The sequence below is a fragment of the Heterodontus francisci genome, chromosome 39, assembly GCF_036365525.1.
Source record: "Heterodontus francisci isolate sHetFra1 chromosome 39, sHetFra1.hap1, whole genome shotgun sequence".
In the NCBI taxonomy this organism is placed as follows: domain Eukaryota; kingdom Metazoa; phylum Chordata; class Chondrichthyes; order Heterodontiformes; family Heterodontidae; genus Heterodontus; species Heterodontus francisci.
In genome coordinates this window covers 43507196-43526812 of record NC_090409.1, presented here as the reverse complement: position 1 = coordinate 43526812, position 19617 = coordinate 43507196, and the positions used below count along the sequence as shown (strand labels likewise).

The 19617-nt window shown below is 53.6% G+C and overlaps 1 protein-coding gene across 1 annotated transcript in view; it reads right to left on the bottom strand.

Moving 5' to 3' along the window:
* The window catches only part of LOC137352904 (rho GTPase-activating protein 33-like), a 188947-nt gene that overhangs the window by 16596 nt on the left and 152734 nt on the right, over nucleotides 1–19617 (bottom strand). The window contains exons 15-17 of the mRNA XM_068018748.1: nucleotides 14859–14941; nucleotides 10794–10901; nucleotides 8739–8884 (exon numbers count right to left, since the gene is read on the bottom strand). Of these exons, the coding sequence (XP_067874849.1) occupies nucleotides 8739–8884; nucleotides 10794–10901; nucleotides 14859–14941 (337 nt within the window). The remainder of the gene's footprint in view (nucleotides 1–8738; nucleotides 8885–10793; nucleotides 10902–14858; nucleotides 14942–19617) is intronic.

The window sequence follows — 19617 nt, the reverse complement described above, 5'->3', positions numbered from 1 at the left end:
AGTCAGTGTGTGTGGAACCCGTACCCCCGTGAGAGTCAGTGTGTGTGGACCCGTACCCCAGTGAGAGTCAGTGTGTGTGGAACCCATACCCCAGTGAGAGTCAGTGTGTGTGGAACCCGTACTCCAGTGAGAGTCAGTGTGTGTGGGACCCGTACCCCAGTGAGTTTTGGCTATTTCAGGAGAGGGGAGAAATCACTGCCACAGAGCAAGCTGTAAATTGCTGTAAGTGTAAAGCTGGTAGAGGCCTGTAAAGGATTGTTTAAACGTACAATGCCACATTGAAAGCTGTCGAAAATTCACGGGTAGCAGCAGAAGGTCTGAAAATGAAGCGAAAGTGAGTTTGTACCCAGCCTGGGTTCAAGATCTGATCTGTTACCTTTCGTACACGGTCCGTCGAATCATCCCATCGATTCTCTCACTCTCCAGACACCTAATCTTACCCAGAGCCGAGTGCAAACACAAAACATCAACCAATTCGCAGTGACACCCGGTTGACGGATCAGAAATCAGAGACAGGATCAAACATCACAGGCCTGAAATGCAGAGAAACAACTACAAACCAGCACCCTCACCTGACATCGAGTAAAGCTCCCTCTACACTGTCCCCCATCAAACACTCGCAGGACAGGTACAGTACAGGGGTTAGATACAGAGTAAAGCTCCCTCTACACTGTCCCCCATCAAACACTCCCCAGGACAGGTACAGTACGAGGGTTAGGTACAGAGTAAAGCTCCCTCTACACTGTCCCCATCAAACACTCCCCAGGACAGGTACAGTACAGGGGTTAGATACAGAGTAAAGCTCCCTCTACACTGTCCCCATCAAACACTCCCAGGACAGGTACAGCACGGGGTTAGATACAGAGTAAAGCTCCCTCTACACTGTCCCTCATCAAACACTCCCAGGACAGGTACAGCATGGGGTTAGATACAGAGTAAAGCTCCCTCTACACTGTCCCTCATCAAACACTCCCAGGACAGGTACAGCACGGGGTTAGATACAGAGTAAAGCTCCCTCTACACTGTCCCTCATCAAACACTCCCAGGACAGGTACAGCATGGGGTTAGATACAGAGTAAAGCTCCCTCTACACTGTCCCCATCAAACACTCCCAGGACAGGTACAGTATGGGGGTTAGATAAAAAAAAAGAAGAAAAAAAAAAAACGGGGGTTAGATACAGAGTAAAGCTCCCTCAACACTGTCCCCATCAAACATTCCCAGGACAGGTACAAAAAAAAAACGGGGTTAGATACAGAGTAAAGCTCCCTCAACACTGTCCCCATCAAACATTCCCAGGACAGGTACAAAAAAAAAACGGGGTTAGATACAGAGTAAAGCTCCCTCTACACTGTCCCCATCAAACATTCCCAGGACAGGTACAAAAAAAAACCGGGGTTAGATACAGAGTAAAGCTCCCTCTACACTGTTCCATCAAACACTCCCAGGACAGGTACAGTACGGGGGTTAGATACAGAGTAAAGCTCCCTCTACACTGTCCCCATCAAACACTCCCCAGGACAGGTACAGTACGGGGGTTAGATACAGAGTAAAGCTCCCTCTACACTGTCCCCATCAAACACTCCCAGGACAGGTACAGCATGGGGGTTAGATACATTATTCCTGTTACACAGGAACAGGAGGAGGCCATTCAGCCCCTCGAGTGTGTTCTCCCATTCAATGAGATCATGGCTGATCTGTGATCCAACTCCATATTGTCCCATATCCCTGCATATCTTTGGTTAAGAACAATATATCAATCCCAGATTTAAAATTAACAATTGATCCCGCATTGATTGCCATTTGGGGAAGAAAATTCCAAACTTCTCCAACCCTAAAAGGGGCTAAAAGGGGTCATGAAAAGTCATTGGCAAACAGGATTAAGGAAAATCCCAAGGCTTTTTATACGTATATAAAGAGCAAGAGGGTAACCAGGGAAAGGGTTGACCCACTCAAGGACAGAGGAGAGGATCTATGTGTGGAGCCAGAGGAAATGGGCGAGGTACTAAATGAGTACTTTGCATCAGTATTCACCAAGGAGAAGGACTTGGTGGATGATGAGCCTCGGGAAGGGAGTGCAGATAGTCTCAGTCATCTCATTATCAAAAAGGAGGAGGTGTTGGGTGTCTTGCAAAGCATTAAGGTAGATAAGTCTCCAGGGCCTGATGGGATCTACCCCAGAATGCTGAGGGAGGCAAGGGAAGAAATTGCTGGGGCCTTGACAGAAATCTTTGTATTTTCATTGGCGACAGGTGAGGTCCCAGAGGACTGGAGAATAGCCAATGTTGTTCCTTTGTTTAAGAAGGGTAGCAAGGATAATCCAGGAAATTATAGGCCAGTGAGCCTTACGTCAGTGGTAAGGTAATTATTAGAGAGGATTATTCGGGACAGGATTTACTCCCATTTGGAAACAAATGGACTTATTAGCGAGAGGCAGCATGGTTTTGTGAAGGGGAGGTCGTGTCTCACTAATTTGATGGAGTTTTTTGAGGAAGTGACGAAGATGATTGATGAAGGAAGGGCAGTGGATATTATCTATATGGACTTCAGTAAAGCCTTTGACAAGGTCCCGCATGGCAGACTGGTACAAAAGGTGAAGTCACACGGGATCAGAGGTGAGCTGGCAAGATGGATACAGAACTGGCTCGGTCATAGAAGACAGAGGGTAGCAGTGGATGGGTGTTTTTCTGAATGGAGGGATGTGACTAGTGGTGTTCCGCAGGGATCAGTGCTGGGACCTTTGCTCTTTGTAGTATATATAAATGATTGAGGAAAATGTAGCTGGTCTGATTAGTAAGTTTGCGGACAACACAAAGGTTGGTGGAGTTGCGGACAGTGATGAGGATTGTCAGAGGATACAGCAGGATATAGATCGGTTGGAGACTTGGGCGGAGAAATGGCAGATGGAGTTTAATCCGGACAAATGTGAGGTAATGCATTTTGGAAGATCTAATGCAGGTGGGAGGTATACAGTAAATGGCAGAACCCTTAGGAGTATTGACAGGCAGAGAGATCTGGGCGTACAGGTCCACAGGTCACTGAAAGTGGCAACGCAGGTGGATAAGGTAGTCAAGAAGGCATACGGCATGCTTGCCTTCATCGGTCGGGGCATAGAGTATAAAAATTGGCAAGTCATGTTGCAGCTGTACAGAACTTTAGTTAGGCCACACTTAGAATATTGCGTGCAATTCTGGTCGCCACACTACCAGAAGGACGTGGAGGCTTTGGAGAGGGTACAGAGGAGGTTTACCAGGATGTTGCCTGGTCTGGAGGGCATTAGCTATGAGGAGAGGTTGGATAAACTCGGATTGTTTTCACTGGAACGACGGAGGTGGAGGGGCGACATGACAGAGGTTTACAAAGTTATCAGCGGCATGGACAGAGTGGATAGTCAGAAGCTTTTTCCCAGGGTGGAAGAGTCAGTTACTAGGGGACATAGGTTTAAGGTGCGAGGGGCAAAGTTTAGAGGGGATGTGCGAGGCAAGTTCTTTACACAGAGGGTGGTGAGTGCCTGGAACTTGTTGCCGGGGGAGGTGGTGGAAGCAGGTACCATAGAGACGTTTAAGAGGCATCTTGACAAATACATGAATAGGATGGGAATAGAGGGATACGGACCACGGAAGTGCAGAAGGTTTTAGTTTCGGCAGGCATCAAGATCGGCGCAGGCTTGGAGGGCCGAATGGCCTTTTCCTGTGCTGTACTGTTCTTTGTTCTTTGTGTATGCAAGTGTTACTGAATCTCACTCCTGAAAACTCCGGCTCGAATGTTTAGGTCATGTCCCCTTGTTCTAGACTCCCCGACCAGCGGGAATAGTTTCTATCTATCAACCCTATCAGTTCATCTTAATATCTTGTAAACATCATTCAAATCAGTCTTTAACCTTCTAAATTCCCGGGAATGCAGCCCTGGTGTGTGGAATCTCTCCTTGTAATTTAACTCTTGGAGTTCAGGTATCATTCTGGTAAATCTACACTGCACTCTCTCGAAGGCTAAAATCTCCTTCTGAAGGTGTGGTTCCCAGAACTACTCCCAGTAACTCCAGGTGTGTCGAACCAGGGCTTTGTAAAGCTGAAACCTGGCTTCTCCCCCCCACCTTGTATTCTCGTCCTCCAGATATAAAGGGCAGAATTCCATTCAGCTTTTTGATTATTCGCTGTACCTGTTCAGTACATTTTAATGATCTTTGTACCTGGAACCCCGGGTCTCTTTGGACCTTCACTGTTTCTAGCTTTTCATCATTTGGAATGTTCCCTGTTCCATCCTTTTCAGATCCAAGTGGTCAACCTGCCCATTATTCTGATTTCGGTCTCCCTCCACTCAGCCAATTTCCTCACCAGCTCAATAATTTACCTCCAATTCCATGATCTTCATGTTTTGCCAACAGGCTTCTCTGAGGCAATTTGTCCCTTAATATGTTGTCGGTGCTGAGTTTGCAGATCTTATTAGCCACACAGGAACAGGGGATCTCAGTAACTCGAGAGATAGCATTTTCTCACTCTCTCGCTCTCTCTCTCTTTCACTGTCTCTCTCTTGAAGAGACACGATCACCAAAAACTAACCTGACACTCCCACTGTAGGTACTGAGGGAGTGCCGCACTGTCGGAGGGTCAGTACTGAGGGAGTGCCGCACTGTCGGAGGGTCAGTACTGAGGGAGTGCCGCACTGTCGGAGGGTCAGCACTGAGGGAGTGCTGCACTGTCGGAGGGTCAGTACTGAGGGAGTGCCGCACTGTCGGATGGTCAGTACTGAGGGAGTGCTGCACTGTCGGATGGTCAGTACTGAGGGAGCGCTGCACTGTCGGAGGATCAGTACTGAGTGAGTGCTGCACTGTCGGTGGGTCAGTACTGAGTGAGTGCTGCACTGTCGGTGGGTCAGTACTGAGGGAGTGCTGTACTGTCGGAGGGTCAGTACTGAGGGAGTGCCGCACTGTCGGAGGTTCAGGACTGAGGGAGTGCCACACTGTCGCAGGGTCAGTACTGAGGGAGTGCCGCACTGTCGGAGGTTCAGGACTGAGGGAGTGCCACACTGTCGCAGGGTCAGTACTGAGGGAGTGCCGCACTGTCGGAGGTTCAGTACTGAGGGAGCGCTGCACTGTCGGAGGGTCAGTACTGAGGGAGTGCTGCACTGTCGCAGGGTCAGTACTGAGGGAGTGCTGCACTGTCGGAGGTGCTGTCTTTCAGATGTAATTTTAAACTGAGGCCCTGTCGGGGATCAGTGAGTGAGAGTTATATAATACTGTGGTATCTGGGAGACAGTGGTGTCATTTGCCTGGGACAGTGAGAGCCAGTGAGACTGCAGTTTTCACACAAAAGGCAGTTTATTGGGTGTTTATCATTTGCTGAGGAAATGGGAATATGAACGGGGAATGCGGGTGATCCTGTACGGACTGATCCCCTCAGGAAAGTGGCTCACTCACCCAGTGCAGAGTGAGACACAGCTACAGAGCCTCAACAATTCATCCTATCGGAGGTTAATGTCCTTCTGAATTCTGTCTGAATTGTCCGACAGCCCCTGGGATGGGCTGCTGCTCACAACACAAGTCTCTACACATGTATGTTATTCAGTGTCCATTCCAGCCAGACTGTCCTTCACAGGCTCCGCCTCTTTGTCCTCTTCCTCCTCCTCGCCTACACTCGCCTGCTGCAGATGGACCACCTCCTCCGCGGGATCTTGACTCTGCTGTGCTTTGGTAATGGCCTCCTCCAGTGTCAGCAGCCTCTGCTTCTCGGAAGGTTGGCAGGAGAGTTTGCGATGAGGCATTAAGGCCCCAGACCCAGACACTGCAAGGGCCAAAATAACCTCTTACCTTCCATTTGAAGATTGATGCAGCAGGGAGCCTGGGGTTAAAGGCCATGGCCGCGCTGAGGTCACGGTGTGACATTTCACCCCTGACCCGTCCGCCACCCAAACCCTCGAAAGAATGATATCTCATCAATCAAAATGTTTCATTTCATTTTCCGTACCCCAGTGAGAGTCAGTGTGTGTGGAACCCATACCCCAGTGAGAGTCAGTGTGTGTGGAACCCATACCCCAGTGAGAGTCAGTGTGTGTGGAACCCATACCCCAGTGAGAGTCAGTGTGTGTGGAACCCGTACCCCAGTGAGAGTCAGTGTGTGTGGAACCCGTACCCCAGTGAGAGTCAGTGTGTGTGGAACCCATACCCCAGTGAGAGTCAGTGTGTGTGGAACCCGTACCCCAGTGAGAGTCAGTGTGTGTGGAACCCGTACCCCAGTGAGAGTCAGTGTGTGTGAGACCCGTACCCCAGTGAGAGTCAGTGTGTGTGGAACCCGTACCCCAGTGAGAGTCAGTGTGTGTGAGACCCGTACCCCAGTGAGAGTCAGTGTGTGTGGAACCCGTACCCCAGTGAGAGTCAGTGTGTGTGGGACCCGTACCCCAGAGAGAGTCAGTGTGTGTGGAACCCGTACCCCAGTGAGAGTCAGTGTGTGTGGGACCCGTACCCCAGTGAGAGTCAGTGTGTGTGGGACCCGTAACCCAGTGAGAGTCAGTGTGTGTGGGACCCGTACCCCAGTGAGAGTCAGTGTGTGTGGAACACGTACCCCAGTGAGAGTCAGTGTGTGTGGGACCCGTACCCCAGTGAGAGTCAGTGTGTGTGGGACCCGTACCCCAGTGAGAGTCAGTGTGTGTGGAACACGTACCCCAGTGAGAGTCAGTGTGTGTGGGACCCGTACCCCAATGAGAGTCAGTTTGTGTGGGACACGTACCCCAGTGAGAGTCAGTGTGTGTGGAACCCGTACCCCAGTGAGAGTCAGTGTGTGTGGGACCCGTACCCCAGTGAGAGTCAGTGTGTGTGGAACACGTACCCCAGTGAGAGTCAGTGTGTGTGGGACCCGTACCCCAGTGAGAGTCAGTGTGTGTGGGACCCGTACCCCAGTGAGAGTCAGTGTGTGTGGAACACGTACCCCAGTGAGAGTCAGTGTGTGTGGGACCCGTACCCCAATGAGAGTCAGTTTGTGTGGGACACGTACCCCAGTGAGAGTCAGTGTGTGTGGAACCCGTACCCCAGTGAGAGTCAGTGTGTGTGGAACCCGTACCCCAGTGAGAGTCAGTGTTTGTGGAACCCGTACCCCAGTGAGAGTCAGTGTGTGTGGGACCCGTATCCCAGTGAGAGTCAGTGTGTGTGGAACACGTACCCCAGTGAGAGTCAGTGTGTGTGGGACCCGTACCCCAGTGAGAGTCAGTGTGTGTGGGACCCGTACCCCAGTGAGAGTCAGTGTGTGTGGAACCCGTACCCCAGTGAGAGTCAGTGTGTGTGGAACCCGTACCCCAGTGAGAGTCAATGTGTGTGGAACCCGTACCCCAGTGAGAGTCAGTGTGTGTGGGACCCGTACCCCAGAGAGAGTCAGTGTGTGTGGGACCCGTACCCCAGTGAGAGTCAGTGTGTGTGGAACCCGTACCCCAGTGAGAGTCAGTGTGTGTGGGACCCGTACCCCAGTGAGAGTCAGTGTGTGTGGAACCCGTACCCCAGTGAGAGTCAGTGTGTGTGAGACCCGTACCCCAGTGAGAGTCAGTGTGTGTGGAACCCGTACCCCAGTGAGAGTCAGTGTGTGTGAGACCCGTACCCCAGTGAGAGTCAGTGTGTGTGGGACCCGTACCCCAGTGAGAGTCAGTGTGTGTGGAACCCGTACCCCAGTGAGAGTCAGTGTGTGTGGAACCCGTACCCCAGTGAGAGTCAGTGTGTGTGAGACCCGTACCCCAGTGAGAGTCAGTGTGTGTGGGACCCGTACCCCAGTGAGAGTCAGTGTGTGTGGGACCCGTACCCCAGTGAGAGTCAGTGTGTGTGGAACCCGTACCCCAGTGAGAGTCAGTGTGTGTGAGACCCGTACCCCAGTGAGAGTCAGTGTGTGTGGGACCCGTACCCCAGTGAGAATCAGTGTGTGTGGGACCCGTACCCCAGTGAGAGTCAGTGTGTGTGGGACCCGTACCCCAGTGAGAGTCAGTGTGTGTGGGACCCGTACCCCAGTGAGAGTCAGTGTGTGTGGAACCCGTACCCCAGTAACAGACAGTGTGTGTGGGACCCGTACCCCAGTGAGAGTCAGTGTGTGTGGGACCCGTACCCCAGTGAGAGTCAGTGTGTGTGGGACCCGTACCCCAGTGAGAGTCAGTGTGTGTGGGACCCGTACCCCAGTGAGAGTCAGTGTGTGTGGAACCCGTACCCCAGTGAGAGTCAGTGTGTGTGGGACCCTTACTCCCGGCAAAGGGGGTCTGAAAGGAAAATGCTTTGAAGGCATAGAGACAGTTGAAAATGAACCCACAATCAATTGGAAGTTCTGCCGAACACAGAGGAGGCCCATTCAGCCCCTATCGAGTCTGTTACACAGGAACAGGAGGAGGCCCATTCAGCCCCTATCGAGTCTGTTACACAGGAACAGGAGGAGGCCCATTCAGCCCCTCTCGAGTCTGTTACACAGGAACAGGAGGAGGCCCATTCAGCCCCTCTCGAGCCTGTTACACAGGAACAGGAGGAGGCCATTCAGCCCCTCTCGAGCCTGTTACACAGGAACAGGAGGAGGCCCATTCAGCCCCTCTCGAGTCTGTTACACAGGAACAGGAGGAGGCCCATTCAGCCCCTCTCGAGCCTGTTACACAGGAACAGGAGGAGGCCATTCAGCCCCTCTCGAGCCTGTTACACAGGAACAGGAGGAGGCCCATTCAGCCCCTCATTGCACAGCTGATATGTATCTCACCCCCGTCACGTGTCTGGCCTCCATGTCTCTCTTACCAGCACTGTCCTTTCCTGCCGAGCTGAACTTGTCACTGAAGAGAATGTCGACATGTCTCAGTAGAAACTCCACCACGACCGACTGGATCCTCACCTCTCGGAAGGCGTCTGTCCCACTGAATCCCACCAACTCAATCTCCTTGGAGCTGCAGAAACAGGTGGATTCATCAGATCACAAATCCCTCATTTCTCCGATTCTCCCTCCTTCCATCCATCTCAGTGAGTCCAGGTATCACACACACACTGACAGAGAATGGGGAGGGAGAGATGGAGGGAGTGTGTGAGGGGTGGAGGTAGAGTGGAAGGGATGCAGGGAATGTGGGAGGGACGGAGAGAGCTGAGGAAGGGACGGAGGGAGCAGAGGAAGAGATGGATGGAGTGTGGAAGGGATGGAGGGAGTGTGGGAGGGATGGAGGGAGCTGAGGAAGGGACAGAGGGAGCAGAGGAAGAGATGGAGGGAGTGTGTGAGGGGTGGAGGGAGAGTGGAAGGGATGCAGGGAATGTGGGAGGGACAGAGAGAGCTGAGGAAGGGACGGAGGGAGCAGAGGAAGAGATGGAGGGAGTGTGGGAGGGTAGGAGGGAGCTGAGGAAGGGACAGAGGGATCCCAGGAAGAGACAAGGGAGGGGAGGAAGAAATGGAGGAAGTGTGGGAGGGTAGGAGGGAGCTGAGGAAGGGACAGAGGGAGCAGAGGAAGAGATGAAGGGAGTGTGGGAGGGTAGGAAGGAGCTGAGGAAGGGACAGAGGGAGCAGAGGAAGAGATGGAAGGAATGTGGGAGGGTAGGAAGGAGCTGAGGAAGGGACAGAGGGAGCAGAGGAAGAGATGGAGGGAGTGTGGGAGGGTAGGAAGGAGCTGAGGAAGGGACAGAGGGAGCAGAGGAAGAGATGAAGGGAGTGTGGGAGGGTAGGAAGGAGCTGAGGAAGGGACAGAGGGAGCAGAGAAAGAGATGGAAGGAGTGTGGGAGGGTAGGAGGGAGCTGAGGAAGGGACAGAGGGAGCAGAGGAAGAGATGGAGGGAGTGTGGGAGGGTAGGAGGGAGCTGAGGAAGGGACAGAGGGAGCAGAGGAAGAGATGGAGGGAGTGTGGGAGGGTAGGAGGGAGCTGAGGAAGGGACAGAGGGAGCAGAGGAAGAGATGGAAGGAGTGTGGGAGGGTAGGAGGGAGCTGAGGAAGGGACAGAGGGATCCCAGGAAGAGACAAGGGAGGGGAGGAAGAAATGGAGGAAGTGTGGGAGGGTAGGAGGGAGCTGAGGAAGGGACAGAGGGAGCAGAGGAAGAGATGGACGGAGTGTGGGAGGGTAGGAAGGAGCTGAGGAAGGGACAGAGGGAGCAGAGGAAGAGATGGAAGGAGTGTGGGAGGGTAGGAAGGAGCTGAGGAAGGGACAGAGGGAGCAGAGGAAGAGATGGAGGGAGTGTGGGAGGGTAGGAGGGAGCTGAGGAAGGCAGAGGGAGCAGAGGAAGAGATGGAGGGAGTGTGGGAGGGTAGGAGGGAGCTGAGGAAGGGACAGAGGGAGCAGAGGAAGAGATGGAGGGAGTGTGGGAGGGTAGGAAGGAGCTGAGGATGAGACAGAGGGAGTGTGTTGGCGATGGAGGGAGCTGAGGAAGGGACAGAGGGATCCCAGGAAGAGACAAGGCAGGGGAGGAAGAGATGGAGGAAGTGTGGGAGGGTAGGAGGGAGCTGAGGAAGGGACAGAGGGAGCAGAGGAAGAGATGGAGGGAGTGTGGGAGGGTAGGAAGGAGCTGAGGATGAGACAGAGGGAGTGTGTTGGCGATGGAGGGAGCTGAGGAAGGGACAGAGGGATCCCAGGAAGAGACAAGGCAGGGGAGGAAGAGATGGAGGAAGTGTGGGAGGGTAGGAGGGAGCTGAGGAAGGGACAGAGGGAGCAGAGGAAGAGATGGAAGGAGTGTGGGAGGGTAGGAGGGAGCTGAGGAAGGGACAGAGGGAGCAGAGGAAGAGACAAGGGAGGGGAGGAAGAGATGGAGGAAGTGTGGGAGGGAGGGAGGGAGCTGAGGATGAGACAGAGGGAGTGTGGTGGGGATGGAGGGAGTGATATCTCACCGGAGGAGGTTGGGTGCCCACACGATTGCCAGATTCTTCCAGTGCATGTTGGTGGCTGAACTCTGCTTCGCGAGCTTTGCCAAGTGACGCATCAGGAACTGCAGAGTCCTGCAGACAGAAAACAGATTCACCAATCGGAACAAGACTTCCTGGAGAGGTGGCCATTCGGGGAGAGGATAGAGTGAGAGGATTGTAGGACACTGTCTCACTGAGACAAAACGGGTGACCCCTTTCCAGAAACTTCCGTCAATGCTTCGGTCCCACACACACTGACTGTCACTGGGGTACGGGTCCCACACACACTGACTCTCACTGGTGTACGGGTTCCACACACACTGACTCTCACTGGTGTACGGGTTCCACACACACTGACTCTCACTGGAGTACGGGTCCCACACACACTGACTCTCACTGGGGTACGGGTTCCACACACACTGACTCTCACTGAGGTACAGGTCCCACACACACTGACTCTCACTGGGGTATGGGTCCCACACACACTGACTCTCACTGGGGTACGGGTCCCACACACACTGACTCTCACTGGGGTACGGGTCCCACACACACTGACTCTCACTGGGGTACGGGTTCCACACACACTGACTGTCACTGGGATACGGGTTCCACACACACTGACTGTCACTGGGATACGGGTCCCACACACACTGACTCTCACTGGGGATCGAGTCCCACACACACTGACTCTCACTGGTGTACGGGTTCCACACACACTGACTCTCACTGGAGTACGGGTCCCACACACACTGACTCTCACTGGTGTACGGGTTCCACACACACTGACTCTCACTGGGATACGGGTTTCCACACACACTGACTCTCACTGGGGTACGGGTTCCACACACACTGACTCTCACTGGGGTATGGGTCCCACACACACTGACTCTCACTGGGGATCGAGTCCCACACACACTGACTCTCACTGGGGTATGGGTCCCACACACACTGACTCTCACTGGGGTACGGGTCCCACACACACTGACTCTCACTGGGGTACGGGTTCCACACACACTGACTCTCACTGGGATACGGGTTCCACACACACTGACTCTCACTGGGATACGGGTTCCACACACACTGACTGTCACTGGGGTACGGGTTCCACACACACTGACTCTCACTGGGGTACGGGTCCCACACACACTGACTCTCACTGGGGTACGGGTCTCACACACACTGACTCTCACTGGGGTACGGGTTCCACACACACTGACTTTCACTGGGGTACGGGTCCCACACACACTGACTCTCACTGGGGATCGGGTCCCACACACACTGACTCTCACTGGGGTACGGGTTCCACACACACTGACTCTCACTGGGGTACGGGTCCAACACAGACTGACTCTCACTGGGGTACGGGTTTCCACACACACTGACTCTCACTGGGGTACGGGTCCCACACACACTGACTCTCACTGGTGTACGGGTTCCACACACACTGACTCTCACTGGGATACGGGTTTCCACACACACTGACTCTCACTGGGGTACGGGTCCCACACACACTGACTCTCACTGGGATCGAGTCCCACACACACTGACTCTCACTGGGGTAGGGTCCCACACACACTGACTCTCACTGGGGTACGGGTCCCACACACACACTGACTCTCACTGGGGTACGGGTTCCACACACACTGACTCTCACTGGGATACGGGTTCCACACACACTGACTCTCACTGGGATACGGGTTCCACACACACTGACTCTCACTGGGGTACGGGTCCCACACACACTGACACTCACTGGGGTATGGGTTCCACACACACTGACTCTCACTGGGGTACGGGTCCCACACACACTGACTCCTCACTGGGGTACGGGTTCCACACACACTGACTCTCACTGGATACGGGTTCCACACACACTGACTCTCACTGGGATACGGGTTCCACACACACTGACTGTCACTGGGGTACGGGTCCCACACACACTGACTCTCACTGGGGTACGGGTTCCACACACACTGACTTTCACTGGGGTACGGGTCCCACACACACTGACTCTCACTGGGGATCGGGTCCCACACACACTGACTCTCACTGGGGTACGGGTTTCCACACACACAGACTCTCACTGGGGTACGGGTCCCACACACACTGACTCTCACTGGGGTACGGGTTTCCACACACACTGACTCTCACTGGGGGTACGGGTTTCCACACACACTGACTCTCACTGGGGTACGGGTTTCCACACACACTGACTCTCACTGGGGTACGGGTCTCACACACACTGACTGTCACTGGGATACGGGTTCCACACACACTGACTCTCACTGGGGTACGGGTTCCACACACACTGACTCTCACTGGGGTACGGGTCCCACACACACTGACTCTCACTGGGGTACGGGTCTCACACACACTGACTCTCACTGGGTACGGGTCTCACACACACTGACTCTCACTGGGGTACGGGTTCCACACACACTGACTCTCACTGGGGTACGGGTCCCACACACACTGACTCTCACTGGGGTACGGGTCTCACACACACTGACTCTCACTGGGGTACGGGTCTCACACACACTGACTGTCACTGGGATACGGGTCCCACACACACTGACTCTCACTGGGGTACGGGTTCCACACACACTGACTCTCACTGGGGTACGGGTCCCACACACACTGACTCTCACTGGGGTACGGGTCCCACACACACTGACTCTCACTGGGGTTCGCGTTCCACACACCACTGACTCTCACTGGGGTACGGGTCCCAAACACACTGACTCTCACTGGGATACGGGTCCCACACACACTGACTCTCACTGGGGTACGGGTTCCACACACACTGACTCTCACTGGGGTACAGGTCCCACACACACTGACTCTCACTGGGGTTCGCGTTCAATACACACTGACTCTCACTGGGGTACGGGTCCCACACACACTGACTCTCACTGGGGTACGGGTTCCACACACACTGACTCTCACTGGGGTACGGGTTCCCACACAACACTGACTCTCACTGGGGTACGGGTTCCACACACACTGACTCTCACTGGGATACGGGGTTCCACACACACTGACTCTCACTGGGGTACGGGTCTCACACACACTGACTGTCACTGGGATACGGGTTCCACACACACTGACTCTCACTGGGATACGGGTCCCACACAACACTGACTCTCACTGGGATACGGGTTCCACACACACTGACTCTCACTGGGGTACGGGTCTCACACACACACTGACTGTCACTGGGATACGGGTTCCACACACACTGACTCTCACTGGGATACGGGTCCCACACACACTGACTCTCACTGGGGTACGCGTTCCACACACACTGACTCTCACTGGGGTACGGGTTCCACACACACTGACTCTCACTGGGGTACGGGTCCCAACACACACTGACTCTCACTGGGATACGGGTTCCACACAAATTGACTCTCACTGGGGTACGGGTCACACACACACTGACTCACTGGGGTACGCGTTCCACACACACTGACTCTCACTGGGGTACGGGTCTCACACACACTGACTCTCACTGGGGTATGGGTCCCACACACACTGACTCTCACTGGGGTACGGGTTCCACACACACTGACTCTCACTGGGATACGGGTCCCACACACACTGGCTCTCACTGGGGTACGGGTCCCACACACACTGACTCTCACTGGGGTACGGGTTCCACACACACTGACTCTCACTGGGGTACGGGTCCCACACACACTGACTCTCACTGGGATACAGGTCCCACACACACTGACTCTCACTGGGGTACGGGGTCCCACACACACTGACTCTCACTGGGATCGGGTCCCACACACACTGACTCTCAATGGGGTACGGGTCCCACACACACTGACTCTCACTGGGGTACGGGTTCCACACACACTGACTCTCACTGGGTTACGGGTTCCACGCACACTGACTCTCACTGGGGTACGGGTTCTCCGAGACCCCAGTGACGGGGGACAGTCTGTCTCCGAGCCCCCCAGTGACGGGGGACAGTCTATCTCCGAGACCCCCAGTGACGGGGGACAGTCTGTCTCCGAGACCCCCAGCGAGGCAGACACTCACCTGTAGTTGGGAGGTGGTAGTTGCTGAATGACATCATGAACTTTCAGGATCTTCTCATCGAGGGTCTGGAGACAGACAGCTTCCTGTTTAAAACAGGGGGATCAGAGTGAAACAGGGTTCACCCCCTGTATACCCCCTACCATTGTATATCCCCTACTCCCTGTATACCCCCTACCATTGTATATCCCCTACCCCCTGTATACCCCCTACCATTGTATATCCCCTACTCCCTGTATACCCACTACCACCTGTATATCCCCTACTCCCTGTATACCCACTACCACCTGTATATCCCCTACCCCCTGTATACCCCCTACCATTGTATATCCCCTACTCCTGTATACCCACTACCACCTGTATATCCCCTACTCCCTGTATATCCCCTGCTCCCTGTATACCCCCTACTCCCTGTATACCCCCTACTCCCTGTATATCCCCTGCTCCTGTATACCCACTACACCTGTACACCCCCTGTTCCCTGTATACCCACTACCACCTGTATATCCCCTACTCCCTGTATATCCCCTACTCCCTGTATATCCCCTACTCCCTGTATACCCCCTACTCCCTGTATATCCCCTACCACCTGTATACCCCCTACTCCCTGTATATCCCCTACCACCTGTATACCCCCTACTCCCTGTATATCCCCTACCACCTGTATACCCCTACCACCTGTATACCCCCTACTCCCTGTATATCCCCTACTCCTGTATACCCACTACCACCTGTATATCCCCTACTCCCTGTATATCCCTACTCCCTGTATATCCCCTACCACCTGATACCCCCTACCACCTGTATACCCACTACCACCTGTATACCCACTACCACCTGTATACCCCCTACTCCCTGTATACCACTACCACCTGTATATCCCCTACTCCCTGTATACCACTACCACCTGTATATCCCCTACCCCCTGTATACCCCCTACCATTGTATATCCCCTACTCCCTGTATACCCACTACCACCTGTATATCCCCTACTCCCTGTATATCCCCTGCTCCCTGTATACCCCCTACTCCTGTATACCCCCTACTCCCTGTATATCCCCTGCTCCCTGTATACCCACTACCACCTGTACACCCCCTGTTCCCTGTATACCCACTACCACCTGTATATCCCCTACTCCCTGTATATCCCTTACTCCCTGTATATCCCCTACTCCCTGTATACCCCCTACTCCTGTATATCCCCTACCACCTGTATACCCCCTACTCCCTGTATATCCCCCTACCACCTGTATACCCCCTACTCCCTGTATATCCCCTACCACCTGTATAACCCCCTACCACCTGTATACCCCCTACTCCCTGTATATCCCCTACTCCCTGTATACCCACTACCACCTGTATATCCCTACTCCCTGTATATCCCCTACTCCCTGTATATCCCCTACCACCTGTATACCCCCTACCACCTGTATACCCACTACCACCTGTATACCCACTACCACCTGTATACCCCCTACTCCCTGTATACCCACTACCACCTGTATACCCCCTACTCCCTGTATATCCCCTACTCCCTGTATACCCACTACCACCTGTAGATCCCCTACTCCCTGTATATCCCCTACTCCCTGTATACCCCCTACTCCCTGTATATCCCCTACTCCCTGTATACCCACTACCACCTGTATACCCCCTACTCCCTGTATATCCCCTACTCCCTGTATACCCACTACCACCTGTATACCCACTACCACCTGTATACCCCCTACTCCCTGTATATCCCCTACTCCCTGTATACCCCCTACTCCCTGTATATCCCTACTCCCTGTATACCCACTACCACCTGTATACCCCCTACTCCCTGTATATCCCCTACTCCTGTATACCCACTACCACCTGTATACCCACTACCACCTGTATACCCCCTACTCCCTGTATATCCCCTACTCCCTGTATACCCCCTACTCCCTGTATATCCCCTACTCCCTGTATACCACTACCACCTGTATACCCCCTACTCCCTGTATATCCCCTACTCCCTGTATACCCACTACCACCTGTATACCCCCTACTCCCTGTATATCCCCTACTCCCTGTATACCCCCTACTCCCTGTATACCCCCTACTCCCTGTATATCCCCTACTCCCTGTATACCCCCTACTCCCTGTATACCCACTACCACCTGTATACCCACTACCACCTGTATATCCCCTACTCCCTGTATATCCCCTACTCCCTGTATACCCACTACCACCTGTATACCCCCTACTCCCTGTATATCCCCTACTCCCTGTATACCCACTACCACCTGTATACCCACTACCCACCTGTATACCCCCTACTCCCTGTATACCCACTACCACCTGTATACCCCCTACTCCCTGTATATCCTCTACTCCCTGTATATCCCTACTCCCTGTATACCCACTACCACCTGTATACCCCCTACTCCCTGTATATCCCCTACTCCCTGTATACCCACTACCACCTGTATACCCCCTACTCCCTGTATATCCCCTACTCCCTGTATACCCACTACCACCTGTATATCCCCTACTCCCTGTATACCCCCTACTCCCTGTATATCCCCTACCACCTGTATACCCCCTACTCCCTGTATACCCACTACCACCTGTATACCCCCCTACTCCCTGTATATCCCCTACCACCTGTATATCCCCTACCACCTGTATACCCACTACCACCTGTATACCCCCTACTCCCTGTATATCCCCTACTCCCTGTATATCCCCTACCACCTGTATACCCCCTACTCCCTGTATATCCCCTACCACCTGTATACCCCCTACTCCCTGTATACCACTACCACCTGTATACCCCCTACTCCCTGTATATCCCCTACTCCCTGTATACCCCCTACTCCCTGTATATCCCCTACCACCTGTATACCCCCTACTCCCTGTATACCCACTACCACCTGTATACCCCCTACTCCCTGTATATCCCCTACTCCCTGTATACCCACTACCACCTGTATACCCCCTACTCCCTGTATATCCCCTACTCCCTGTATACCCACTACCACCTGTATACCCCCTACTCCCTGTATATCCCCTACCACCTGTATACCCCCTACTCCCTGTATATCCCCTACTCCCTGTATACCCACTACTCCCTGTATACCCACTACCACCTGCATACCCCCTACTCCCTGTATACCCCCTACTCCCTGTATATCCCCTACCACCTGTATACCCCCTACTCCCTGTATACCCCCTACTCCCTGTATATCCCCTACTCCCTGTATACCCACTACTCCCTGTATACCCACTACCACCTGTATACCCCCTACTCCCTGTATATCCCCTACCACCTGTATACCCCCTACTCCCTGTATATCCCCTACTCCCTGTATACCCACTACTCCCTGTATACCCACTACCACCTGTATACCCCCTACTCCCTGTATACCCCCTACTCCCTGTATACCCCCTACTCCCTGTATATCCCCTACCACCTGTATACCCCCTACTCCCTGTATATCCCCTACTCCCTGTATACCCCCTACTCCCTGTATATCCCCTACCACCTGTATACCCCCTACTCCTGTATACCCACTACCACCTGTATACCCCCGACTTCCCTGTATATCCCCTACTCCCTGTATACCCACTACCACCTGTATACCCCCTACTCCCTGTATATCCCCTACTCCCTGTATACCCACTACCACCTGTATACCCCCTACTCCCTGTATATCCCCTACAACCTGTATACCCCCTACTCCTGTATAATCCCCTACTCCTGTATACCCACTACCACCTGTATACCCCCTACTCCCTGTATATCCCCTACTCCCTGTATACCCACTACCACCTGTATATCCCCTACTCCCTGTATACCCCCTACTCCCTGTATACCCACTACCACCTGTATATCCCCTACTCCCTGTATATCCCTACTCCCTGTATACCCACTACCACCTGTATATCCCCTACTCCCTGTATACCCCCTACTCCCTGTATACCCACTACCACCTGTATACCCCCTACTCCCTGTATACCCACTACCACCTGTATACCCCCTACTCCTGTATATCCCCTACCACCTGTATACCCCCTACTCCCTGTATACCCCTACTCCCTGTATATCCCCTACCACCTGTATACCCACTAACACCTGTATACCCCCTACTCCCTGTATACCCACTACCACCTGTATATCCCCTACTCCCTGTATACCCCCTACTCCCTGTATACCCACTACCACCTGTATATCCCCTACTCCCTGTATACCCCCTACTCCCTGTATACCCACTACCACCTGTATACCCCCTACTCCCTGTATATCCCCTACCACCTGTATACCCCCTACTCCCTGTATATCCCCTACCACCTGTATACCCCCTACTCCCTGTATACCCACTACCACCTGTATACCCCCTACTCCCTGTATATCCCCTACTCCTGTATACCCCTACCACCTGTATACCCCCTACTCCCTGTATACCCCCTACTCCCTGTATACCCCCTACCACCTGTATATCCCCTACCACCTGTATATCCCCTACTCCCTGTATATCCCTACCACCTGTATATCCCCTACTCCCTGTATACCCCCTACCACCTGTATATCCCCTACTCCCTGTATACCCCCTACCACCTGTATACCCCCTACTCCCTGTATACCCCCTACTCCCTGTATATCCCCTACTCCCTGTATACCCCCTACCACCTGTATACCCCCTACTCCCTGTATACCCCCTACTCCCTGTATACCCCCTACCACCTGTATATCCCCTACCACCTGTATATCCCCTACTCCCTGTATACCCCCTAA